We start from the raw sequence: 26558 nt of genomic DNA on the forward strand, positions 1-26558 counted from the left end.
CTCTGGAGATATTCCAGCCTTGTCTGGACGCCAACCTGTGCAATATTTCCTAGGGACCCTGCTTTGGCAGGGGGATTGGACCCGATGATCTCTGGAGTTGTCTTCCAACCGCTATGATTTTATGATTCTGTGTTCCAACCAAAGGAAGAACCTACCGGCTTTTAACTGCTTTGTCCCAGGGTAAAATATAAGGGAAAAACATAGAATAGCCACGTAAGGAGAATACATTTCCTGAGCTCTGAACTCTGGGTCTGACCCCTGCTATCTGCTCTCTGGTATGGCAATCACGTTACCGTTATGATCGTTTCAAGCATTTCATAGCGCGAGAGAAGACCGACTCACTAAGGTTATGTGTTACTATCTCCCGTTCACATTCCCTCTCTTCTTTCTCTTGGTTTGTTTTCCACATGACTGGGAAACAATTGCTTCTTCCACATGGAGCCCTTCTCCCATTCCTGGGAAAATAGCAGGGAATAAGGAACATTTGCATAATCGTCTTTAGTGCTATTGTGGGCGGGCTTTGGATGCCGCCACGGAGTTGTAGACCGGCCACCTGTCCAGAACAAATGAACTTAGCTTTTGTATAACGTTATCTGGTTTTCCACAGGGTTATTTCTGTGTCATGAATAACTTGATTCAGATGTTAGAAAAACCCCCATCACTCAGTAAATGTTTGCATTGGGTTTGAAATCCCCTCATTTTTGGAGATGGGAGACAATTTCCTCTCTCTGTGTCAGCACAACTATATTTTCAAGCTGCCTCTGACATAGTTTTATAACTGCCTTTGTGAAATTATCCTCATGAATATTAATTAGGGGTGTGGGAAGAAGAAAATAAACCAAACCAACCCCAAACCTCAAAATGATTTGCATTCTTCCTTGTATAAATGATAAATTAAGTGTTGTCTAATGTTTTCTAATGGTCCATTTCACCTATGTAAAACAATTAATTAAACAATTGAGTTCTTAGTGAGGGAAGAAGAGGAGGGTAGGAAAGGGTGCTGAGGAGACTACCCGCCACTGCTTCATCACAAGAGTTAAGCTCGTTCTCGGTTTGCTTTTCCTTGACTTCTGCATGGATGAAAATTGTTTCTCCATCTTTTCTACCCCTGTGACTAAAGACACAGTAACAAACTTAATTTTAATTTCTGCTTTTAAGGGGAAAGATGCGAAACTTGCCATTTCACAGAATCACAGAATCAGAATCACAGAGTCATAGGGATTGGAAGGGACCTCGAGAGATCGTTGAGTCCAACCCCCCTGCCAAAGCAGGGTCCCTAGCTCATACTGCACAGATAGGTGTCCAGATGGGTCTTGAATATCTCCAGAGAAGGAGACTCCACACCCCCCTGGGCAGCCTGTCCCAGGGCTCCCTCACCCTCACTGTGTAAAAGTTCTTCCACATGTTGATGTGGAACTTCCTATGCTCCAACTTGCAGCCATTGTCCCTTGTCCTGTCTCCACAGAACACTGAAAAGGGGCTGGCCATTTCCCCCTGCATCCCATACTTAAGATATTTATAAACATTAATAAGGTCCCCACTTAGTCTTCTTTTCTCCAGGCTGAACAGTGCCAGCTCACTCAGCTTTTCTTCATAGGGAAGATGCTCCAGGCCCTTAATCATCTTCGTAGCCCTCCTCCAAAGCAATTTCATGTCACTTTGGTGCCTTTGATAGCCAAGGTGAAGGAAGGACAAACTTTTGGTGTCACGTTTTATTGCACATCAACCTTTGCCTTAGAACTTTGTGGGATATAAAGATTGAGTTTCCATTGCTGCATCACGATAAAGAAAAACAAACCTTTCTTTAGTCATAAACTGCATGTAGTAACAAGTATTGGGATAGTAACCCGATAGTAAGAGTCCTGTATTGCTGTTTTTTTAACGTGTATCTTTAACTGCTGGATTCTTCTGTCCATATTGAAAACAACCACTCAACATTTAGCTGAGTAATTATTAGTAAAGAATAAAGGCAGACACTTTTTTTTTTTTCTTCCCTTACCTTCTTTTCTTTCTAGTAGCCGTTAAGGTAAGAGACACATTGAGCCAACACAGCTTCATTCTCTTCTCTCTCTTTTTGAGCCCTTTCTGAGTGCTCTGTAGCATCCATGGAGTGTGGGATTGCTGTTTGGTGTCAGCAGGGAAGCTGGCAGGAGCTTTCTGTCAATCATCAACTGCTCTTGCAATTACATTCTCGAGATGAGCCATACACCCTGTATGTTTTACTACCTTGTTTTGCTTCTATCTTACTCCTGATGGGCATTTATCACTGGTTGCGTGAGTAGGAGCTGCTGCTACTCTTGTATTTCACTTACTTAGCAAAGATTTGGGAACGCTCCTCATGAACATCATGCGTTGGTGTTTACAGGTGATTTGTAAGATCAACAGTGCAGGTCTTTGAATTATTTTGGACTTTGATATGAAAACTGCAAGGAAAGATCATAGAATCATAGAATGCTCTGGGTTGGAAGCGACCCCAACGATCACAGAGTTCCAACCCCCCTGCCACAGGCGGTGCCACCAACATCCAGGCCTGGAGCTACACAAGTTTGCCCAGGACTCCATCCAACCTGATGGGCTGATCTGTCCCTCAAGTGGCTGTTGGCCATCGCGCTGGTTTCAGAAAGCTGAATAATTCTCTCAATTTACACATTTCTTTTTCCAAGACACTAAAATTACATGCTTACATCGTGCTATAATAACCAATAATTTCATTGCAGTGTAAGATGGTAAGCAGGAAAGACTAAATATTTAACATCTGTAAATTAAGGAGAGACAAGAAGCTCTGAGCCAAGATTTATTACTTCAGCAGTTAACATTTTCACATTTCTTTTGGCTTTGTGTGTGTGTGTGTATGATTTATTTATGTAGTTTAGAAAAGGACGACTGCTGTTACAGCAAGAAAAAAAAAAAAAAAAAAGAGCTGTTTGGTTTGATTTGCAAACCCTGAGTCATCAAACAGCCGTTTTCTCTGCTTGAAACGCGGTGTTTCCAAACCCAACAAACCAATGGATTAGAAAATGCAGGCATGTGGATGAATTGGACCTTATTTTTGGTTACCTTTTTCCTGCTTTGCCTATCTTTTCCATACTAACTGAAAATTCATTTTGCTGTTTGTACTCCTGCTCTCTGACCTGAAGACCCGAATTCCCCAATCCTTACTTGGGGTTTCTGATGTACAGCTGTGGTTTGGAGCAGTGTTGATAGGAGCTGCTCTCCATATATTCCTTACTTTGTGGATTTAAAATCTGACCATTTGGTGTCATCCAATTCCTTTCTCCATTACTTATTGATGAGGTTTCCTAGGTTTTCCAGTTGTCAGCTTGCTGATGTAGCTTGGAGATTTAGGATGTTACGCGGCTATGGGAACCTGACTCTTTGTTTTCTTATTAGGAGCCTGACCTCTGGTACCTCATTTGAACGTCAGAGCCGACTCGCGTGAATAATGGGCTGTGTTCAAAGTGCATCCAGCTGGAATTACGTCTTGGGATGTGGGGGTAGGGGGGGAACCGGAATCTTTGGATGCCATCATGAAGCAATTAGACAAGCTACTTAATAATTTATAGCTTGCTGTCTTAAGAGTTGTAAGCGTTTTGACTGAAGAGGGTTTTGTTTAACCTTTCAGTGCTTTCCCTGAAGCCTATATTTAGGTTAAGAAATGATTTGCCTTTGAAGAACAGGGGGAGAATACAGAACCAGATGACTTTGTCATCTATTAATTAATGCTTTGTGTTGCTACCTAAATAGAATGGTTTGCTCAGATCTCTGAGCCACAGTGTATTGTGAATGTGTAAAAACCTTTGTGAAGCAGAAAATGAACATAACTTGCTTGGGTTTGGAGTTTTTTTAAAATCCTGTCAGATTTGTCCTTTCAGTTGAACTTGCTTGTAATTCGGTGGCTATTTTATAGTCTGTTACTCTAAATATTATATTAAACTGGGGAAAAAAATAATACTGGGGAAGGGAGTAATAATTGTGCCCCTGTATTGGGCATTGGTGAAGCTGCACCTCAAGTGCTGGGTCCAGGTCTGAGCTCCTCACCATAAGAAGGACATGGAGGTCCTGGAGTGTGTCTAGAGAATGACATCCAGGCTGAGGAAGGGGCTGGAGGGCAAATCCTCTGAGGAGCGGCTGAGGGAGCTGGGGGTGTTGAGCCTGGAGAAGAGGACGCTGAGGGGAGACCTCATGGGGTCTGTGGCTTCCTGCCGAGGGGAGCGAAGGGGCAGCACCGATCTCTCTCCTCTCTGTGGGGACCAGGGCTGGAACCCGAGGGAACGGCGTGAAGCTGCACAGGGGAGGTTTAGGCTGGGTGTCAGGAAGAGGTTCTGTCCTGAGAGGGGGGTCGGGCGCTGGCACAGGCTCCCCAGGGAAGGGGTCACAGCCCTGAGGTGGGCTGAGGGCAAGAAGCGTCTGGCCGATGCTCTCAGTGCCCTGCGCTGACTTGGCCTGTGTGGAGCCAGGGGTTGGACTCGATGGGCCTTACAGGTCTCTGCCACCTCAGGAGGTTCTGGGATTCTATGATTCTTGCATCTCCAGCCGCTGAGCAGCTGTTTTGCTATTGCTCAGTAGCTCTGCTGTTACTCTGACACTGAAACTATACAGACTTGAGGATCCATTTTGGTGACCATATTCAATAGTTGTTTCTTTGGGTTATTCCAGTTGTTGCACGTGTATTATTCAAGACAGAGTCCTGTACTTTCATATTGCTTTGAATTCAGTTCTGAACAGCTGAACGGTTTCCAGAATTACAGTGTGGAGTCACTAGCCCTTACTCTTGCAACCAAATTTACCTCTTTCCCATGGACTCTCCACTTTGGGATAGCAGGTCTCCATTGCACAGTGTCTATTACAGTTTCACTGTGAAATTTTATTGTTATTTTTCCTAAAAACTTTCAGCATTCACATTCTAATTCTACCATAGCTCCCTCCTTCCCTCTTTAATTGTGCTTAATAGTGCATTTTGGATAATATTATTTCTCCTTTGAGGATTGGAGCATTTCCACTGGGGGGGGGGATAATTGTATAAATAATACTAATTTAGATTTATTGGTCATTGTAGAATTACTTTGCTGGATATAATGGTGATGTTTGTTGTATCTGTGGATAACTTGAAAGTGAACTTGAAGTGGATAACTTGAAGGTGAGGAATAGTGGAGTTTATAGAATCACAGAATCACAGGATTCTTTGGATTGGGAGGGACCTCAGAGCCCATCTGGTTCCAACTTCCTGCCATAGGCAGGGACACCCTCACTAGACCAGATTGCCCCCAAAGCCCCATCCAACCCAGCCTTGAACACCTCCAGGGATGGGGCTTCCACAGCCTCTCTGGGCACCCTGTGCCAGGGCCTCATCACCCTCAGAGTAAAGAAGTCCTTCCTAATGTTTAACCTACCCCTGCCCTCTGTCAGCTTGAAGCCATCGCCCCTTGTCCTGTCCCTGCACTCCCTGGTGACCAGTCCCTCTCCCACTCTCCTGTAGGACCCGTTTAAGTGTTTGTCGGACACAATCAGGTCTCCCCAGAGCCTTTTCTTCTCCAGGCTGACCCAGCCCAACTCTCTCAGCCTGGCTTCACAGGAGAGGTGCTCCAGCCCCCTGATCATCTCTGTGGCATCCTCTGGACTCATGGTCAAGCTGCTGTTCCATAACCTGGTTCTGTGCATTGGCTGAGCCTGGGTTACTCCTGGCTGGCACTGTTGGATGCGATGAGGGGTTGGCACACCGTGGCTTTGGGAGAAAGCAGAGTGGTGCAGGCAGTTTCTGTTACCATCAACCAGTCAAGCCATTAGGAGAATAAAATGCTCAGCTGTGCTACTTAGGAAGGCTGCAGTTTCACACAGCTCAGCTCCAGCTCCTGATCACCATCTAGCTGCATTTGCCCTCAGGCAGTGACTTTAACAGGTCCCCTGGATCGGCAATGTCTGACTCTGTGCTGGTGCTGTATTTGTCACTGGGAAGACAATGCTCACTGTCACTGCTGTTTATTTGGTGCAGAAATTACACATTGTGAAGAAATCCTTCCCAGGCATGGGGGGAGGACAGGGTGCCCAGGGAGGTGGTGGCTGCCCCCTCCCTGGAGGCGTTCAAGGCCGCGTTGCATGGGGCCTTGAGCAGCCTGGTCTGGTGAGAGGTGTCCCTGCCCATGGCAGGGGGTTGGGGCTTGATGATCTTGAAGGTCCCTTCCAACCTGAAGCATTCCATGATTCTGATTCCATGATTTTTTTCCTACTGACACTGCTTCAGTATTACCTGAAGCGACGAGCTCTGAGGCTCTCTCTTTAATTCTCAGTAACACAAACTGCACAAGGTGTGTTAAGGTTCAGCCATGAGCTGAGAGAAGCCAGCAAATGCCCATTTAAAGAGGACACATACCATATGCTTTCCAGTTCTTAGCTGCCAAACTCAGCTCCTTCCCTATTGAGTTGACGTGTTAGAGAGCAGATGGTCTGCTTCCCCCATTGCTGGGCATGCTCTTGATTTTCTTACTTGTTTTGTTTGTCTAATACCAGGTCCATGAGTTTCACATGTGAGAAATAGATATATAAAAGTGTTTGTGAGTGGACCTCTACTTTGCAGACATGGAGACTGAATAAATCTGTGTTGTAAATACCTAAAGATGGACCTTCCTACTCTTTTGGCTAGTTGTCACCATTTGGTTTCTGTGCACAGATTAGCTTAGAATCATAGAAACATAGAATGTGGTAGGTTGCAAGGGACCTTTAGAGGCCATATAGTCCCACCCCCCTGCTGCAGGCAGGGACATCTTCACTACATCAGTTTACTCAGAGCCCCATCAAGCCTGACCTTGAATGTCTCCAGGGATGGGGCCTCCACCACCTCTCTGGGCAACCTGGGCCAGGGATCCACCAACCTCAGAGGGAAGAACTTCTTCCTAATACCCAACCTAAATCTCCCCTTTTTTAGTTTAAACCATCACCCCTCGTCCTATCACACCATACCCTGGGGAACAGTTCTCCCCCAGCTTTCCTACAGGCACCTTTCAGGGACTGGAAGGGGCTCTAAGGTCCCCTCAGAGTCTTCTCTTCTCCAGGCTGACCCAGCCCAACTCTCCCAGCCTGGCTTCACAGGACAGGTGCTCCAGCACTTTGGTCTTCATTTTTTCTAATTCTTTTCTGTTAATTCTTTCTTAAATGAGCAGGAAGGATTTATTGTTTTAAATCGAAATAAAGTCAAACTTGGATTCTCCTGGCAGCTCTTCTATGGCCTGGCTTGCCTCAGAACTTAAGAGAAAACAATGCTTTTGACCAGCTTCTTTTTCCCCTCAGTGAGTGCTTTGGCTGGGGAGGGCTTTTTGCTGCAGATGTTTGAAGATGAACACAACCTTTAACACCTTTGCTGCAGCTGCAACTGCCTGTTCCTCTGGCCTGTGGGAAACTGTTGGGATTTTCTGTTGGGGTTTTGTGGGGTTTTTAAAGACACCTGTGATTTGTGTCACTGAGATACCTTGAGATACCCAGTATACCCTTTGTAAACTTAAAATATTGGTAGAGATAGTTCAAGGCTGCTCAAACCTTACTATAGGTAAGAATATCTGAATGGAGCGTAGTCTGAATGAATATCTGGATTCAAAGATGACACCGTGTCTTTGCTACTGTTTGAATTAAAAAGGACAAAATAAACCACAACAACCCCCCTTAAATATCTGCCAGTGCTTTTTAAGGCTAGATTAAAGAATGTGGAGGGCATCTGGGTTGGACCAGATGGCCTTTAAAGGTCCCTTCCAACCTAACACATTCTATGATTTCAAAAGTTTCTTGCATGACCTGTAGGATATAAGTAGGCAGGCATTGTAGGAAACCACTTTGCATGAAGTAATAACCCTATTAAATTATATCCTACTTCCACTCAGAGTTAATATAAAGTCTTGGGAAGGTGGGAAATTGTTTATGATAAGGAAAATACAAAGTCTATGAACCTTGAAAATCACTGCTGCTTTTTAGAGACTGGATATGAACTTTGGAGCCACCTTACTTGGGGAATGCTACTATCAGTGATCACCTTTAGACCTTGTTTAATTATTTGCAGTGGTGTTGGCATGGTACATTCAACTTGATCTTCTCACAGAACCCTTCATGGTAATATGGGTGCTGCTTACTTCTGCAGCTCTGTGGAAAAAAGTGCCCTCCCCCAAAAAGGGAAGGGACTGGAGCACAAGGCTGATGGGAGCAGCTGAGGGACCTGGGGGTTGGTCTGGAGGACACTGAGGGGAGACCTGATGGCTCTCTGCAGCTCCCCAGAAGGAAGGGGTAGTGAAGGGGGAGGGGGGGGGTTGGTCTCTTCCTTGTCGTAGGTAACCAGCAATAGGATGAAAGGAAACGTCCTCAGGTTGTGATAGGGGAGGTTTAGGTTGGATATTAGGGAAAGTTAATGCTACTCTGACTGATGCACATTAAAGACTGAAATTTGGAGTTAGGGGGAGAAAACAATAATTATATTTTATTTTTGCTGGGAATATCTTCCAAAATCCCTTCTCTGTGCAAGTAGTAGATGAGATTTCTTTAATTCCAGTTCCAGGCAGAAACTGGGAAAAAATGTCCTTGGCCACATTTCTCCTGATATTGTATTTTTGGAGCTGCTTTGTTTCTTCTGCGTTTCCCTGTAGGACACCATCACATCTGTTCTTACATCCTTACACGAATGTGGATTCTTCTGAAAAAATCACTTAGCCGGAATTCCCCTCTCCCACAGTGTATTTACTCTTTCTTTCCTCCACCACAGCACATCAGCTCCAGTGGAATTATTGAGAAATAATTCATTGGTCCCTTTTTTGTGGGTCAATTTTCAAAATTTACTGATCAGCAGAAGAAAGCAACTTCGGTATCTGCTGAACTCTGATGCTGTAAATCATGGTAGCTACAACTGGGCTACTCTTACTTAACGTACTCCTTGAGGTGCTGATGAATCCAGCTGGTTTAATTCACAAGTCCAAAACTCTGCGTTCCATACCTGGATCATGATGCTAAATCATGGAATCATTAAGGTTGGAAAAGACCTCTAGGAACATCTAGCCCAACTGTCCCCCTACCACCTCAATCACTCACTAACCCACATCTTTCAGTACCTCATCCAACCTTTCCTTGAGCACCCTGAGGGACGGTGACTCCACCACCTCCCTGGGCAGCCCCTTCCAATGCCCAACTGCTCCTTCGGAGAAGAAATTTCTCCTCATTTCTAACCTGAACCTCCCCTGGCCCAACTTGCAGCCATTCCCTCCTGTCCTATCGCTGATTATCTGCGAGAAGAGGCTGACCCCCAGCTCACCACAACCTCCTTTCATGGAGCTGGAGAGAGCAATGAGTTCTCCCCTAAGCCTCCTCTTCTCCAGACTAAACAGTCCCACTTCCCTCAGCCGCTCCTCATGAGGAGTGTTCCAGCCCCTTCTCCAGCTTTGTTGCCCTTCTATTTGCAGATGTAAGCACGCTTTTCTTTCTCACTTCCAGAGAACAATTGGTGTCCAACTGTTGTCCAACCAAGCTGAATCATCTCCATTTGCTTTCAGAAATCTGCAGTTCTCCATGTCTCTGTATCTCCCACCCTTAACATTTCTAACTGTACTTTCAGTACATGCTTCCTGAGAACAAGCTGACACAGCCTCCCGGAGTGTTTACACTACAGTTCATTATTTTACTGATCTTAGTGTAACACGAGAAGCCAGCAGTGAAACCTGCTGCCTCCTTGGCTGTTGTGTTAGTGGAGGAGAGAAGATGGTACTGAGCAACATCTGGCAAGACTGCTGCTTGCCCAATGAATTGGAGAGGTTTGGCCTTGTGCCTCCTCACATCATCAAACTTCATCACCTCAGTGATGAAATGTTGGTATTTAATGTCTACATTTCAGGATAAACATGGTCATTTCATTTTGTCTGGAAACTCCTTTTCCAATGAGAACTTTTGAAGTACTCCCCAAACCTAAAAAACACCCAGCACCAAGGACACTCTCAGAGAAAAGAAAGTTTCTTGGAGAAAACTACTCAGACCATGTGTGATGGTTGAAGCAACATGGTGCTATTAAGATGGGGATACCAGTAGCACTTAACCATGTGGATGTAGGATTAGGGGATCTATTTTCTGTGCAAGTGTCTTTCATGAGGTAATTGAGGAAAAGGTTAATAAAAAGTTGATTAATTTATAGCTATAGAAACAGACTGGCTGTGCACAGTCTATCATCATCAGCAGCAGCAGCATATTGTATTAGAGGGCGTAAGAGTTCAGCAGAGTTAGAAGTAGACTTTCAGGTTTAGTGTTTAAAAATCACAGAATCAGAGAGTACATTAGGTTGGAAGGGACCTTTGAAGGCCATCTAGTCCCACCCCCTGCAGTGAGCAGGGACATCTTCACTAGAGCAGGTCGCTCAGAGCCCCAGCAAGCCTGACCTTGAATGTCTCCAGGGATTGGGCCTCCAGCACCTCTCTGGGCAACCTGGGCCAGGGATCCACCACCCTCAGAGTGAAAAACCTGTATCTCCCCTTTTCTAGTTTAAATCCATCCCCCCTCGTCCTATCGCTCCATGCCCTTGGGAACAGTTCTTCCCCAGCTTTCCTACAGGCATCTTTCAGAGACTGGAAGGGGCTCTAAGGTGCCCCCAGAGTCTTCTCTTCTCCAGGTTGATACAGCCCAACTCTCCCAGCCTGGCTTCACAGCAGAGGTGCTGCAGCCCTTGGATCATTTTTGTGGCCCTCATGATCACCTGCCATCAGGTGATCCAGGTTCACCATCAGGCAGGTGAACTGGGTAATGTCCATTTTTAATCCTTAGTTCAGTTTTTGCCTACAAGGTCCTGTCCTGATTCATCTGTTTTGTAGAGGAATTATTGCCACATCATTCTCCAGGCAGAAATACTGTAGAAGCTTGAGAGCAGCCCTGCTGAGAAGGACCTGGGTGTCATGGTGGATGAGAAACTTGAAAAGGGCCAGCAGTGTGCTCTTGCAGCTCGGAAGGGCGATGGAATCCTGGGCTCCATGAGAAGAGGGGTGGCAGCAGGGACAGGGAGGGGATTGTCCCTCTCTGCTCTGCCCTTGTGAGGCCCCAGCTGGAGTCCTGTGTCCAGAGCTGGAGCCCCAATACAAGAAAGATGTGGGACTGTTGGAGAGGGGTCAGAGGAGCCATGGAGATGATCAGAGGGCTGGAGCACCTCCCCTACGGAGAGAGGCTGAGGGAGCTGGGCTGGTTCAGCCTGGAGAAGAGAAGGCTACAGGGGGACCTCATTGCGGCCTTCCAGTCCCTGAAAGGAGCAGAGAAACAGGAGGGGAATTGGCTTGTTAAAGGGCAGAGACTGGCAGGACAAGGGGGATGGAGTGAAGCTGGAGGAGGGAAGGGTTAGATAAGTTATTAGGGGGAAATTTTTACAGAGAGAGTGGTTAGGTGCTGGAACAGGCTGCCCAGAGAGGGGGTGGATGCCCCATCCCTGGAGATATTGAAGAACAGGTTGGATGGGGTCCTGGGCCACCTTGTGTAGCTCCAGGCCTGGAGGTTGGTGTCCCTGCCTGTGGCAGGCGGGTTGGAACTGTATTATCCTTGGGGTCCCTTCCAACCCAGACCAATCTATGATTCTATGATTCTAAGAGGAAATTGTTGCTATAGTCCCATGAGCCACCTGAGATCTGAGTGGCAGGAAAGAAGGAATTTCCAGCTACATTAAACCCTCAGACTTTCCAAAACTGGGAAGTGCTGGATTACATCCCCGTCTGCAAAACAACAGCAATAAGGACGGGGAAGGTGAGAATTTGAGAAGCTGTTGCTTTTTTGGAGGTCTTAATTGGTGCTTTGCTTTTTCCTTCAACAACAGCTCATGATTCTCATCTTCCTTTCTCTCTGCCATCACAGAGGTCCCCCTTGGGTGTGGAGCAAAGAAGCTCTCAGCATTTCAGGAGTCTGTAGAGCCTGTTTTGGACTTGATGCAAGTGATAATGTCTCAGTGGTTCAAACAGAGTTGAGCAGGGAAGAAAAACACCTCAGCCTGACAGTGCTTGTTCAGATAAGGTTTGTGTGAACAGTTTGAGAAGAAGGAAGGATGTGGCTTTGATTTCACAGAGGGTGGGGAGAGTCTGGTGGGACCAAGCAGCATGAAAGTATTAGTTCTTTTGAGTAGAACGGCACGAGGGCTCTTTTTACTTTCACTTACACAGGTGATACTTGGATTATACTTTGCATAGGTGGAGATGTGCTCAGAGACTTTACTTTGAGATAATGCTAACGATCAGACCTGTGGATGGAGAAAACGAGATGTTTTGCCATGGCTTTGTTCTCTTCAGCCTTTTAATACCAGTTTTATATGGTCTGTGCCTTGATATTTAGGGAATCTTTATAAATGGTGGAGTTTAGGGTGAGAGAGGTTCTACTCTCCTTCTGCTATACCCTGGTGAGACCACATATGAAATATCATGTACAGATCTGGGCTCTTCAGTTCAAGAAGGATAGGGAATTACTTGAAAGAGCCCAGAGCAGGGACACCAAGGTGATTAAGGGAGTGGTACATCTTTATGATGACAGGCTGAGGGAACTGGGTCTCTTTAGCCTGGAAGAGACTGAGGGGTGACCTCATCAATGTCTATCAATATGTAAAGGGTGAGAGTCAGGAGGCTGGAGCCAGGCTTTTCTCAGGGATGGCAGCGACAGGACAAGGGGCAGTGGGTGCAGCTGGAGCAGAGGAAGTTCCATGGGAATGTCAGGAGGAACTTTGTCACTGTGAGGGTGCCAGAGCCCTGGGCCAGGCTGCCCAGAGAGGTTGGGGAGTCTCCTTCTCTGGAGACATTCAAACCCCATGATCCTGGACGCGTTCCTGTGGGATTTAGTCTGGGTGACCCTGCTCTGGCAGAGGGGATTGCACTAGATGATCTTTCGAGGTCCCTTCCAACCCCCGTCATTCTGTAAGTCTATGATTCTGTGAAAAGCATTGCAGCAACAAACACAAGTGTTAAGAAAAACCACTAAACACCAGTTTGTTGGGTTTTTTTTTACTTCTTTTTTTTTGCCATTGCAGGGAAAGAACTGTAAATGTTGTAAATAGAGAGGGTGCTACGTGTCCTGATTTTAGGGAAGTTAGTGATCCTTCTGTGTCACCTACAATGCACGTTAGGGAAGTGTGGTCTGGGTAAAATGACAAAGCTGTGCTGAAAAATGTTTGGGAAATCATGGAAGTAGCAACCAGTTCTCTGTTAAAAGGAAGGAGGTTTCTTAGGGCCTGTCCATAATCTGATAGAATCACACAGAATCATGGAACCGTAGGGGCTGGAAGGCACCTCCAGAGCCCATCGGGTCCAACCCCCCTGCCAAAGCAGCTCCCTAGGACAGGTCACACAGGTCGGCGTCCAGACGGGGCTGGAATATCTCCAGAGAAGGAGACTCCACACCCCCCTGGGCAGCCTGTCCCAGGGCTCCCTCACCCTCACTGTGTAAAAGTTGTTCCACATGTTGGTGCAGAACTTCCTGTGCTCCAACTTGAGGCCATCACCCCTTGTCCTGTCCCCACAGACACTGAGAAGAGGCTGGCCATGTCCCCCTGCGTCCCACCCTTCAGATACTGATAAACACTGATCAGATCCCCTCTCAGGCTTCTTCTCTCCAGGCTGAATAGCCCCAGCTCACTCAGCCTTTCCTCGTAGGGGAGATGCTTCAGGCCTTTCATCATCTCCATATCCCTCCTCTGGACTCTCTCCAGGAGATCCCTGTCTTTTTTATACCAGGGAGCCCAGAACTGGACACAACACTCCAGGTGGGGCCTGACCAGGGCAGAGCAGAGGGGGAGGATCACCTCCTTCGACCTGCTGGCCACGCTCCTCTGGATGACCCCAGGATCCCATTGGCTCTCTTAGCCACCAGGGCACACTGCTGGCTCATGGCCAACCTGTCATCAACCAGGACCCCCAGGTCCTTCTCTGCAGAGCTCCTCTCCAGCAGGTCATCCCCCAGCCTGTACTGATACAGGTGCTTATTCCTTCCCAGCTGCAAGACTCTGCTGATAGCAATCAGTGTTATCATTGATAGGCTGGAGGATGGAGTAAGGTGTGTGCCTATAGAACATTGATGGATCAGGGTGTATGCTCACTGAAAATCAGCTTATTGTCCTTGGGGTAGGGTATATTTTCATTGAGTATCAGCGTATTGTCCTTCAAGTTTGGGCTGCGATGACCCTAGGAACATCTGAATTAACTGGAGAGAGACCACACAGGACCAGTGAAAATCAAGGGTGAAGACAATAAGCAGGTTGTGAGTTGAGACTGAAAAAAACAGGTTTGAATGGAGAAGCTCACAGAGAAAACATGAAGGGAGGCTCAAAACACTGAAGGTGTTGCAGTGTTTTGGTATATCCGCTGTAGAACATGCTGAAGGTTGCCGTGGAGGATCCTGCAAACTGGAAAAGGAGAGATTTAGGTTGGTATTAAGAAGAAGTTCTTCTCTCTGAGGGTGGTGGACCCCTGGCCCAGGTTGCCCAGAGAAGTGGTGGAGGCCTCATCCCTGGAGACATTCAAGGTCAGGCTTGCTGGGGCTCTGAGCAACCTGCTCTAGTGAAGATGTCCCTGCTCACTGCAGGGTGGGACTAGATGGCCTTCAAAGGTCCCTTCCAACCTACTGCACTCTATGATTCGATGATTCTGTGATCCTAAGCATGTTAATGTAAAGAGGTAGGCACGGGGCTAAGACTCCACAATCTTTGCTGAAGGTCTTCTTTGGTGTGGGATCATGCAGATGCCTTTTGCCTTTCTGTTGAGTCTCACGGATCCTCCCTCTACCAGTGAATAGGTAGTTCCTGAGGGTTTGTTGGTTGGTTGGTTTGGGTTTTTAAATTTCTTTTCATGGATTGAATATAGAAAAATGCTCAACTTCCAGAGTGAGATGGTTTAGAAAGTATTAACAGCTTTCCAGTGAAGGTACAGTCTTAACTTTGACTTAAGAAATGAACCAAACCCATGAAGGACAAGAAATTGGAGATTTCCTTTGCTAAACCTGATGGCTGGAGTGCCCTAAGTGATACTTAACTGCTTGAAATGAATTTTTCAGCACTCCCCTTTGTTTCCCTTTGCCTTCTTGTCATGCTTCAAACATCAAAAAATGAGAAAGGAAAGAAGGAAAGTCTTTATTTTCTGGAACTGGAATCATCTAATGGTAGGAAGGATCTTTCCTTCTTCAGGAAAGAGAAGCAGCACAATCAGAGACGCAAATTTACGTGAGATCACAGAATCACAAGGTTGGAACAGACCTTTAAGATCATCAAGTCCAACCATTCCTGTCCTAAGCTAAACCATATCCATAAGTACCACATCTACCTGTCTGTTAAACATACCCAGGGATGCTGACTCAACACCCTCCCTGGGCAGCCTGTTCCAGGCCCCAAGATAACGAGCCTTACATGATGTTTCTGGGGAGCTTTACAAGTGATGCTGTAAATACATGGAAACCTCATTTATCAATCATTTAACCCTATTAAAGGTGATGCAGAGAAATGGTCCTGACGTAGTTTTGATTTACACCTTGGAGTAGTATTAAGATGTGTGATAGCAGTCCACGCGCTGGCTGTTACGTGGTTTGTTTTCCTTTTTCTTTGTGCTGCAGTAGAGCTTTAGTCATGGGGCTCGTTGCCTAAGGCTCTGTGTAAGCTCTGAGTAAAATAATTGTGCCTGACAGTAGTTTTGTTGTCAGCTTACAATGGAAATTGGACCGAGTCATATCCTGCGTGGAATCCCTGAATTGAGCCCGTACTGAATGGAGTTCATTCTCATTAAATCATTAAAGATTTTATTGAATCTAGCTCTAGTAAATAAAATACCACTTTAAATAATGCCTGTGAACACTTAATAACTACCTTGAAATTTAATATTGAGACTAAACCATGCTTCTGTATTCAGGAGCTGGAGTCCTCAGCTCACCACGCAGGCTGCAGTGCATTTTCTGCTCCCACACGTTCCCTTCTCCCTGTCCAAATGTTTTGAAGAGATTTGCTACAGCCTAAAATATGTTTCAAATTCCTCTTTGAGCTTGTGAATAAAACCCCCACATCTGTGTGATTGATAAAGCTGTCTGCAAACACCTGGCACTCAGCGTGTCGCTGTTCCAGTGAGTCAGACTCATTGAGGGAGCCTGAAGTCACAGAATCATAGACTCATGGTATGTGTTAGGTTGGAAGGGATCATTGAAGGCCATCTAGTCCCACCCCCTGCGGTGAGCAGGGACATCTTCACTAGAGCAGGTCGCTCTGAGCCCCAGCAAGCCTGACCTGGAATGTCTCCAGGGATGGGGCCTCCACCACCTCTCTGGGCAACCTGGGCCAGGGATCCATCACCTTCAGAGGGAAGAACTTCTTCCTAAATCTCCCCTTTTCTAATTTAAACCATACCCCTCGTCCTGTCGCTCCATGCCCTGGAGAACAGTTCTCCCCCAGCTTTCCTACCAGGCACCTTTCAGGGACTGGAAGGGGCTCTAAGGTCCCCCCAGAGCCTTCTCTTCTCCAGGCTGACCCAGCCCAACTCTCCCAGCCTGGCTTCACAGCAGAGGTGCTCCAGCCCTTGGATCATTTTTGTGGCCTCCTCTGGACACACTCCAACAGGTCCATGTCCTTCTTGTGCTGAGGGCTCTTGTCACAGAATCACAGAGTTGTAGGGGTTGGAAGTGACCTCAAGAGATCATCAGGTCCAACTCCCAGATCTTACTAACTGAAGAAACGGATGTGAGAAAAGGAAGCTTGAGCACCTGAAATGTCTTTTTCTTTTTGCATGTACCACTTTTAATTTCAGCTCTATAGTAGAAGCTTTCTGCAATCTGTTGAAAAGTCACGTAGCTCCAGAGTGTTGAGGTTTCTCTTCGCTTTTTGGACCATTCTCAGTTCACAGCCGTTTCTCTTCATTCTCAGTCTTACTCTCCTCTACCTAAAAATAGTATTTTAAAACTACCAGGTATCAGTCAAAGGTCTGTTTTTTCTATGCCAAGAAAGTCTTCATGTAACTCTCAATTTTACTTTTGAAGAACCAGAAGTACTGAAATAGAAAAGAATTTCCAACTGAAACATAACTCTCAGTAATGTTCAGACATTACTGAACTTTTCGTTTCATAGACAACCAAACTGGAACAAAACTCGGTTGAGTCTGATAAGAAGAATTTCTATATATAACCAAACTATTAATTTTTCTTGCTGCTGTTGAAGAGCCTCAAGTTGCAGATGTAGAATCAATGAATCCCAAGGTTGGAAAAGACCTTTAAGATCATCAAGTCCAACCGTTCCTGTCCTATGCTAAACCATATCCCTAAGTACCTCATCTATCCAGCTGTTAAACACACCCAGGGGTGGGGACTCAGCCCCCTCCCTGGGCAGCCTGTTCCACAGCCCCACAACTCTTGCAGGGAAGAACTTTTCCCTCCCGTCTGAGCTGACCCTGCCCTGGTGCAGCTTGAGCCCATTTCCCCTTGTCCCATCTCCTGTCCCATGGCTGAAGAGACCATCGCCCACCTCTCTGCACCCTCCTGTCAGGTCAGTGGAGGTGCTGAGAAGGTCTCCCCTCAGCCTCCTCTTCTCCAGGCTCAAAACCCCCAGCTCCCTCAGCCGCTCCTCAGAGGATTTGCCCTCCGGCCCCTTCCCCAGCCTTTAGAATGTCTTCCAAACTTCTGCAAAGTCAGTCGAATTGGGGAATAACCTCATTCCTCCCAGAGAAGAAGTCAAGTAGAGAGAGAGACATGCTAAAAACCTCTCCCCTGGTGGAGAGTTTGCCTGCCAGAAGAGTACTTAGCAAACAAAATAATGCCACTTAGTAAATAAAACCATGTCATAAAGTGGCTGGTGCAGCACGTAATACAGAGGCAGCGATCTTCAGGATCAGTCAAGCAAATTGGCACACATGCAGCCATGGGGGAAAGAAAGAGAAGTGTCATTTTTGTCACTTGTCAGTGATTAGTCCTTGGAAAGGTGTTCTTGGAATATTAGCCAGCAGTGTGCCCAGGAGGCCAGGAAGGCCAATGGCATCCTGGCTTCTGTCAGAAATAGTGTGGCCAGTAGGTCTGGGGAGGGGATTGTGCCCCTGGACTGGGCACTGGTGAGGCTGCACCTCGAGTGCTGGGTCCAGTTCTGGGCTCCTCACCATAAGAAGGACAGGGAGGTCCTGGAGCGAGTCCAGAGAAGGGCAGCCAGGCTGGGGAAAGGGCTGGAGGGCAAATCCTATGAGGAGCGGCTGTGTGATTTTTCAAACCAGAAAAATAATGTATTAATTTCAAGTAATAGATAATGGATATTAAATGTGCAGGGAGTCATCTTCCCAACTCAGAGCTCAGATAGGAACTATTCCCTTTCCTCCTGCTTCTATTAACCTTTGCATCTCCATCGCTGCTCTTTCAGGATCCCACCGCCACTGCAAACGACAGGGTCAGAGGAAGCTTTTCAATGCCAGAGTTGTCAGAGCAGCTGCTCTCCATATGGCCTTCTCCTCTGCCAGCCTCAGATCTAGTGTTGTTGCCTCAGGACTTACCTTCTGGTTGGGCTTTTTCTATCATCCCGTTCCTTTGTCTCTGCTCAGAGGGATTACTTGGTCTCTTTGCTTCCAGCCTATATTGGAATTTTTGGATGGCTGAATATTAGAGACTACTCACATGACACTATTTCTCTGTCCTCAAGTCCATGATCCTTTTTTTCTCAAAGAGTAGGAGCAGAGTGTGGATTTCTTTGTGGAAATGGAAGTTACAATGAATTGGTTAATGGATTCTGCTCTGATACAGAGAAATGATGTGAATGATGCAAGGTATTGAAACCACCTAAATGCAAAAGAGCACTGAAATTGTCCTGTTTGATAGGGATTTTACACACCCCAGTGGTGCATCAGCTACTGTCACCATGAGTCTACCATCAGTAGTAGGTGTTGGGGGCCCAGGATGTCATCAGCACCTCTGTTATTGCAGGTAAAGATCCAAGGACTGTGTTGGAAGGCATTGTTTTAAAAAACACGTGCTTTTAGTCATAGAAGCACAGAATCTCCTGAGCTGGAAGGGACCCGTAAGGCCCATCGAGTCCAACCCCTGGCTCCACACAGGTCAAGTCAGAGCAGGGCACTGAGCACATCGGCCAGACGCTTCTTGCCCTCAGCCCAGCTCAGGGCTGTGACCCCTTCCCTGGGGAGCCTGTGCTTTTATCTCCTCACTGTGATTCCCGGAGGTGCTGTGACCCTCTCTGATGGGCTCAGCCTTGGTCATCAACAACCCCGGCCTTGAGCTGGCTGGTGTTTGCTCTGTGGGGCCTACAGAAAACTTCTGGCTGCTCCTTGCAGCAGCCACCCCTGCAGCCCCCCTCCTTTGCCAGAAACTTGTGACAGAAAACCATGACAGACATGATCCTCTGTCTTTCTGTAGCCAAACAAAACTAAGAGTAACCAGAGGTTTTATGAGTTTCACTCAACTTGGGATGGGAGTTTACATTGTATTGTTGATAAGGACTTTACTCAGTGCAGCTCTATCCCATTCTCTCAAGTTACTTTTAATAGTTAGGAAATGTGGCGTCAAACAATACTGAGAGTGTTCTGCTTAGACTCCTGTTCTTGCCTCCCTACAAAGTCCTTCTTGCATTAAAATATCATTATCTCAACCCTGTTCCACATGATCCATGGGCACCTTTGAGGAAGAAATGAGCACGCGCCTCGGCTGCGAGTGAAGTCGAGTGATGCCGAAGGTTAAACAATCCGCTGCCTTCCCCGCTTGAGCCCAACAGTGGTGCTCTTTGTTCTGGTACAGCAAAGTAAGAACTGTTCCTGAGAACAGAACAAGGAGGATCTCATACCAAAAAACCCCAGTTAGATTCAGTGTGAAGTTTAAGAAAGCAAAGTTTTATTGATTGCAGCAGCAAGTGATTTCAGGTTGGTGCTAAATTTTTAATCACAGGAGTCTGACAGTTGATTTGTAGGGTTTCTGGGTGCAAAAATGTCTTTCTTTATCCCAGTCGTGACTTTTTTGCATCTTTTGTTTTGGTGTAGCTTGTCTTCAACTGCCAGTGAGCTTTTCTGGTGTTTGGCTTCGTGTTGGTGAATGTTTGTTCAGCATCTTGGGGCAGATCCTGTAGGTTGGAGTCTGATGCAGAAGGGATGGAGACATGGAAATAGCACTGCGTGAAGGAACCAAATAAATCTCCATATCCAGGCTCTTTTCAGTGGTCTGTGGGGACAAGACAAGGGGTGATGGCTTCAAGTTGGAGCACAGGAAGTTCTGCACCAATATGTGGAAGAACTTCTTCCCTGTGAGGGTGATGAAGCCCTGGGACAGGCTGCCCAGGGGGGTGTGGAGTCTCCTTCTCTGGAGATATTCCAGACCCATCTGGAAGCCGACCTGTGCGACCTGTCCTAGGGACCCTGCCTTGGCAGGGGGGGTTGAACCCGATGATCTCTGGAGGTTCCTTCCAACCCCTATGATTCTGTGATTCTATGATCTCATCATAAATCACTTGTCCAGAGGTAAAAGAAATGTTATCATGGAATCATAGACTGGTCTGAGTTGGAAGGGACCCCAAGAATCATAAAGTTCTAACCCCACCTGCTACAGGCAGGGACACCAACCTCCAGGCCTGGAACTACACAAGGTTGCCCAGGGCCCCATCCAACCTGGCCTTGAACACTTCCAGGGATGGGGCACCCACCCCCTCTCTGGGCAGCCTGTTCCAGCAGGCTGTAGTAATCCTCTGAGTAAAGGCCTGATCCTGTGAGCAGTAGAACATCTTCCCTTCACCATAATGGTGCCGCCTGGAGTGAGCAAAGTTGGGCATCTCACTTTGGATACTCAGATATTTCAAGTGCTCCTCAGACCCATTTTTAATTTTAATTTAGTCGCATGCAGAATTATTTCCATGGCTGAGGGTGCGTGTGTAGATCTCCTCTCAGGTCTCACTGATTTCAAATATGATCTTGAAACTCATTCATTGTTTTCAGCAGCAATTAAAGTCAAACAACAAATACCAGTGTTACATTGTGGTAGTTTGATGTTATCAGTTGATTGCTTCAGTTTATCATTTGTCTGATAAAGGAACCAAAATGGTATTTTAAGTACCTCTTATTCTTAACTTTCCTTTATTTTTCCCCCTTCTTTTAACAGAGCATCCAGAAGCTGGCTAGCCAATACTTAAAGAAGGACTGGCTTGGAATAAAAACAGATGAACGGAGCGATTATAGGTAATGGAACAGTTGGATATCATGATACTGCTGCCTCTGCAATTTCAATTTGTATGAGGATTTTACTGAACACCAAAACATAGCTCCTCTGCAGTTAAAGTTAGCTTTTTCTTTATTGTGGAGCACTCCCAGTTAAAAATGAAGCTTTCTTTTTCCCTGAAATTACTCTAAAATTGATGTTTCTTATTTGAATAACTTAGGAAGATTGGAAAAGCAAACCCAGGGCAGCCGTAATGTGCACTGTTTGGGAATTGGCTCTTGTGTCGGAATATGTCGTTTGGTGAATAGTGTTAGGGATCACAGAATTACAAGGTTGGAGAAGACCTTTAAGATCATCAAGTCCAACCGTTCCTGTCCTAAACTAAACTATATACCAAAGTACCTCATCTACCCCTCTGTTAAACACACCCAGGGGTGGGGACTCAACCCCCTCCCTGGGCAGCCTGTTCCACAGCCCCACAACTCTGCCAGGGAAGAACTTTTCCCTCCCATCTGAGCTGACCCTGCCCTGGGGCAGCTTGAGCCCATTTCCCCTTGTCCCATCTCCTGTCCCCTGGCTGAAGAGACCATCGCCCACCTCTCTGCACCCTCCTGTCAGGTCAGTGGAGGTGCTGAGAAGGTCTCCCCTCAGCCTCCTCTTCTCCAGGCTCAACACCCCCAGCTCCCTCAGCCACTCCTCAGAGGATTTGCCCTCCAGCCCCTTCCCCAGCCTGGTTGCCCTTCTCTGGACTCGCTCCAGGACCTCCATGTCTTTCTTGTGGTGAGGAGCCCAGAACTGGACCCAGCACTCCAGGTGTGGACTCGCCAATACCCCGTACAGGGGCAATAGGAAAAGCTGTGAGCATGTGGATGTCTTCATAGTTAAAAACAAGGAATTTCTCTTTTGGGGGCTGTTCCCTGTGGAGATCACATCTCACAGCTGTTCCCTGTGGAGATGACATCTCACAGCAAGGAGGAGGCAAAGCAAGAAGTGGCTGTTTACACCATGCCGTATCCTTAACATGAAAGGTGGCTCATAACATGAAAACAGACATGACTCACTCGCTGAAAGCCTCCCACCTTTGACTAGTACCTCCTAAGTAGTGTGGAAAAAAAGACTGAAGATACTTTATTGTCATGTGTTCTTGGTGTTCTGACAAGTTTTATTTCAAACAGGGAGAAAGCAATGGTAGATTTTGAGGGGGGCTTTCAGTCCCTTCACACCACTTGCATATCTAAGGAGAACTCAACTGATATGTCAGTCTGAAGTGTACATTAAATGCTCTCATAATACCCAGACCCCTCCTATCTGCAGTTTGCTCTCCCCTCAGCAAACCTTTCATCAGATACACCCACCAAGCCCTGAGGTCTTCTCCAAATACCTGCCGCCCCCACCGTCCCTATCAACAAGTTCTGCCAGCTCCAGCAATCTCCCCTTTCCACCAACTACAGCCAAGATCTTGTTACCTTCTTCCCCCGCTCTTCCTGCTCCATCTTCTTCTAACTTGAGCACTTCAGAGCTTCTCTGGAGAATTATTTGGACCCTGCAAAGCTTGTTACATGGTGGTTATTTTCAAGTGCAGATATTTGGTAGATGAGCCTGAAGGACTGTGCTTTAGCTTTACATCTAAAAGCAGTCCTTTAAAGAATTAGGCTACTGTTGCTGGGTGGGCAGTGTGTGAAGGGTTGGGCTGAGAGGGTGGTAGGAATGGGGTAATGTTTGGCTGGTAGCCAGTTGCTCGTGGAGTTCCCCAGGGTCCTGTTTTAGGCCCAGTCCTTTGTAACATCTTCATAAATGACCTAGACGCAGGACTAGAGGGTGCCTTAATGAAATGTTTAGATGACACCAATTTGGGAGGAGCTGTTGACTCTGTTGATGGTAGAGAAAGCTTGCAGAGAGACCTGGATAGATCAGAGGGCTGGGCGATCACCAACTGTGGGAAGTTAAACAAGGGCAAGTGCCAGATTCTGCCCCTGGGAAGGGGCAACCCTGGCTGAGCATCCAGCCTGGGGGATCAGGCGCTGGAGGCCAGTCGTGGTGGGAGGGGTTTGGGGGTCTTGTTTGGCAGCAAGTTACCCATGAGCCAGCAGTGTGCCCAGGCAGCCAGGAGGGTCAACCAAATCCTCGGGTGCATCAAGCCCCGCACGGCCAGTCCAGAGGGTGGATTGTCCCGCTCTGCCCTGCGCTGGGGCAGCCTCACCTCCAGTCCTGGGGGCAGGTTTGGGTGTCACAGGACAAGAGGGACACAAAACCATTGGAGAGTGTCCAGAGGAGGGCAGCGAGGATGAGAAAGGGTCTGGAGGGGAAGACTTACGAGGAGAGGCTGAAGTCCCTGGGATTGTTCAGCCTGGAGAAGAGGAGGCTGAGGGGAGACCTGCTTCCTGCCAAGGGGAGCGAGGGGGCAGCACCAATCTCTCTCCTCTCTGTGGGGACCATGGCTGGAACCCGAGGGAACGGCGTGAAGCTGCACAGGGGAGGTTTAGGCTGGGTGTCAGGAAGAGGTTCTGTCCTGAGAGGGGGGTTGGGCGCTGGCACAGGCTCCCCAGGGAAGGGGTCACAGCCCCGAGCTGGGCTGAGGGCAAGAAGTGTCTGGCCGATGCGCTCAGTGCCCTGCTCTGACTTGGCTGGGCCTGTGTGGAGCCAGGGGTTGGACTTGGTCGTCCTTATGGGTCCCTTCCAGCTCAGGAGATTCTGGGATTCTCTGATTCTACATAAAACAACCCATAATTTCAGTGTTACACCCAGTCTCCCTTATTTCCTCCCCACAACCTTTGTGTGTTTCGTTCTTTCAGGAGTATGTACTCAGTTTGGAAATCGCTTCTAGAAGGCACGATGCAAGTGGCCCAATCCCGACTCAATATCTGTGAGAACTATAAAAACTTAATTTCAGAACCAGCCAGGACTGTGAGGTGCTTTAAGGAGCAGCAGTTGAAGAAGGTATTTGGCTTTTCTTTACATTTTGGCTTTTTATTTAGGAGAAAATTTACAGTTAGAAATCTTTTCCTGTGGTTCTTCTAAAATACAGAATTACTTTTCAGTCTCTTCCTGTGGATGTTGTGAGAGATGTAAATCAGGGGCTTGTAGAAGAGGGATCAAAATTTGGAGCTGACATTGAAATGGCTTTGAAATGAGTCTGTTAAAATGTGACACAGAGTTGGTTGAAACTCCCTGGACGAATCGTGGTGCTGAGGTTGAATTGGGTTTGAGGTGATGACTGTGAGGGGGTTGTTGTGTAAGTTAGGTTCTGATTTTAAGAAACAACGTATGTTAAACCTGAAGGAGCACCATACAGAAGCTTCAGGATGCAGATTGCAGGTTATCCAGCCACCTCCTGTAAAGGCATCACTAGTAGCTGTTCCAAAACCTGCTCCTGATCTGTCCATACCGAAAAGATCGTGTGGTTCAAAGAAAAAAAAGGATGAGCTTGGCTTTCACAGAATTGTAGGGGTTGGAAGGGACCTCAAGAGATCATCGTGTCCAACCCCCCCATTTCATTTGATGAGCTGTGAACTTGTTAAAGTAATGGATGTCTTGAAAGGTCTGCACCTTCAAACAGAAGCACGATGATCCATCTGTTTCTGCAGGGAACTAAGAAACATTTTAGAATACTGTAATTTGTGTTTATGGAAAGCTAAGAACTCTTCACATTTTAATGATCTTCTGTTGGTAGTCTGTGGATTTCACTGGAGTGAGGAGAAGGCCTCCTGTTGTAAAGAGTGAGCACAGCTTACAGCAAGTCACTACTACACCAAACATCAATTATTCCAAGTTTTCAAGGATGATCTTTTTTAATGATGTCACTTGGCCAAAACATCACGTAAGGAGGGAAACAGAATTGCTGGTGTCTCAGATTGTGGTTGGTAGTTTTAAATATTCCTTCCTTCCCTATCTATCGTGGAGCACTCGCATCACCTTTGGGTTTCATTTGAGGAAAGCTGAACAATCCACTTGAGGTCAAAACACCGAAGAAAATCCAACAAACTGTTTCAGTTTGGTTTTGCTAACAACCAAGGAGAAGGAATTGGAACTTATGGACTTGTCTATTCTAAGCTGGTGTTTTATAAAATATTTGGCTACAAACTTTTAACCAGATGTTACTGTAACTTGAGCTCTCCAATTCTGAATAAATACAGCTCAATATCTGCTTTGCTGGAGGAAAAATTAACTTTATTAATGTTGTTTTATTGTCCTGGGGAATTTTATTTCGCTGTGAAGCTTTCCAAACAAAGCTGTAGTGATTTTATAGTGTCTTTACTGGGGAATAATCTCCAGGTTTATTGTACTGCAAATGCTGATGGGTCAGTGTTTATGGACAGGGTTGGTGACCAGCGATAGAACCTGAGGGAACGGCGTGAAGCTGCACAGGGGAGGTTTAGGCTGGGTGTCAGGAAGAGGTTCTGTCCTGAGAGGGGGGTCGGACGCTGGCACAGGCTCCCCAGGGAAGGGGTCACAGCCCCGAGGTGGGCTGAGGGCAAGAAGCGTCTGGCCGATGCGCTCAGTGCCCTGCGCTGACTTGACCTGTGTGGAGCCAGGGGTTGGACTTGATGATCCTTATGGGTCCCTTCCAGCTCAGGAGATTCTGGGATTCTATGAATCAGCAGAAGAAGCAAGGACCACTTCTTCAAACTGGTATAAGTTGTAAAGGCTCCTCTTTGTCCCTACAGTTTTGGGTTAGCAGAACAAGTTATTACAGTTATCAAGGGCAGTGTTTCTGCTTCAAAGTATTCCAACAGCAATAGGCCATTTCCACAGCAAAACATCTGTAAGGTTATGCTGGAATGCCCACCTAAAATTGAGTTTCTATTAGAAGCAGCATCTCCATCCCAGATCATAGTAGGTACTGAGTTTCTCTTGATGAGATGTCATCTTTATTTTCCAGATGTTTCTGTAAACCTTTACATCCTCCAATTGATAGCATAGAGAAACTTCATTTTTATGATCTGTTCTAATGCTAAACTGGAACAATTTCAGAAAATGCAGAAACTTCATATAAATGCAGTGAGGTATCACTCTGACATGAATTTAAGGTAGTTTGGGTACCAAAGTCTTTAGCAATCTCTTTGAAAGCCAGTTTAATTCAAGACATTTTTCATTCACATTTGTTTTGGTCAGTAGATCCTTCCTGCTTAAACACAGATTCTTTCCTACTGATTTATTTTTGGAAGCCAATAGGATGTTTGGAGAATCACTGAACGTTGTGATTTAACCATGGTCAGCAGCTCAACATCCCACCCCCTGCAGCCTCTGTTGAGATGGGGGAGAAAACCCAAGGGGAAAAGAGGGAAAACTTGTGGGTTGGGATAAAAATTTGATAGGGAATACAAAATAAGGAATTAATTCACTACTACTGCCCCCCACTGCTCTCCTCCCTTGACTCCTTGACCACCTGTGTGCTTTAAGCTTTGTGGTTTTTGACTTGCACTGATTTCTGATGTAACCTA

General features: G+C 46.6%; 1 protein-coding gene across 1 annotated transcript in view; it reads left to right on the top strand.

Moving 5' to 3' along the window:
* FCHSD2 (FCH and double SH3 domains 2) overlaps positions 1-26558 on the top strand; it is a gene marked incomplete at its 3' end in the record, with an annotated part of 184739 nt that overhangs the window by 70865 nt on the left and 87316 nt on the right. The window contains exons 4-5 of the mRNA XM_084266759.1: positions 21061-21137; positions 23910-24054. Of these exons, the coding sequence (XP_084122885.1) occupies positions 21061-21137; positions 23910-24054 (222 nt within the window). The remainder of the gene's footprint in view (positions 1-21060; positions 21138-23909; positions 24055-26558) is intronic.

The sequence above is a fragment of the Gallinula chloropus genome (genome assembly GCF_964237585.1).
Source record: "Gallinula chloropus genome assembly, chromosome: 1".
NCBI lineage: Eukaryota > Metazoa > Chordata > Aves > Gruiformes > Rallidae > Gallinula > Gallinula chloropus.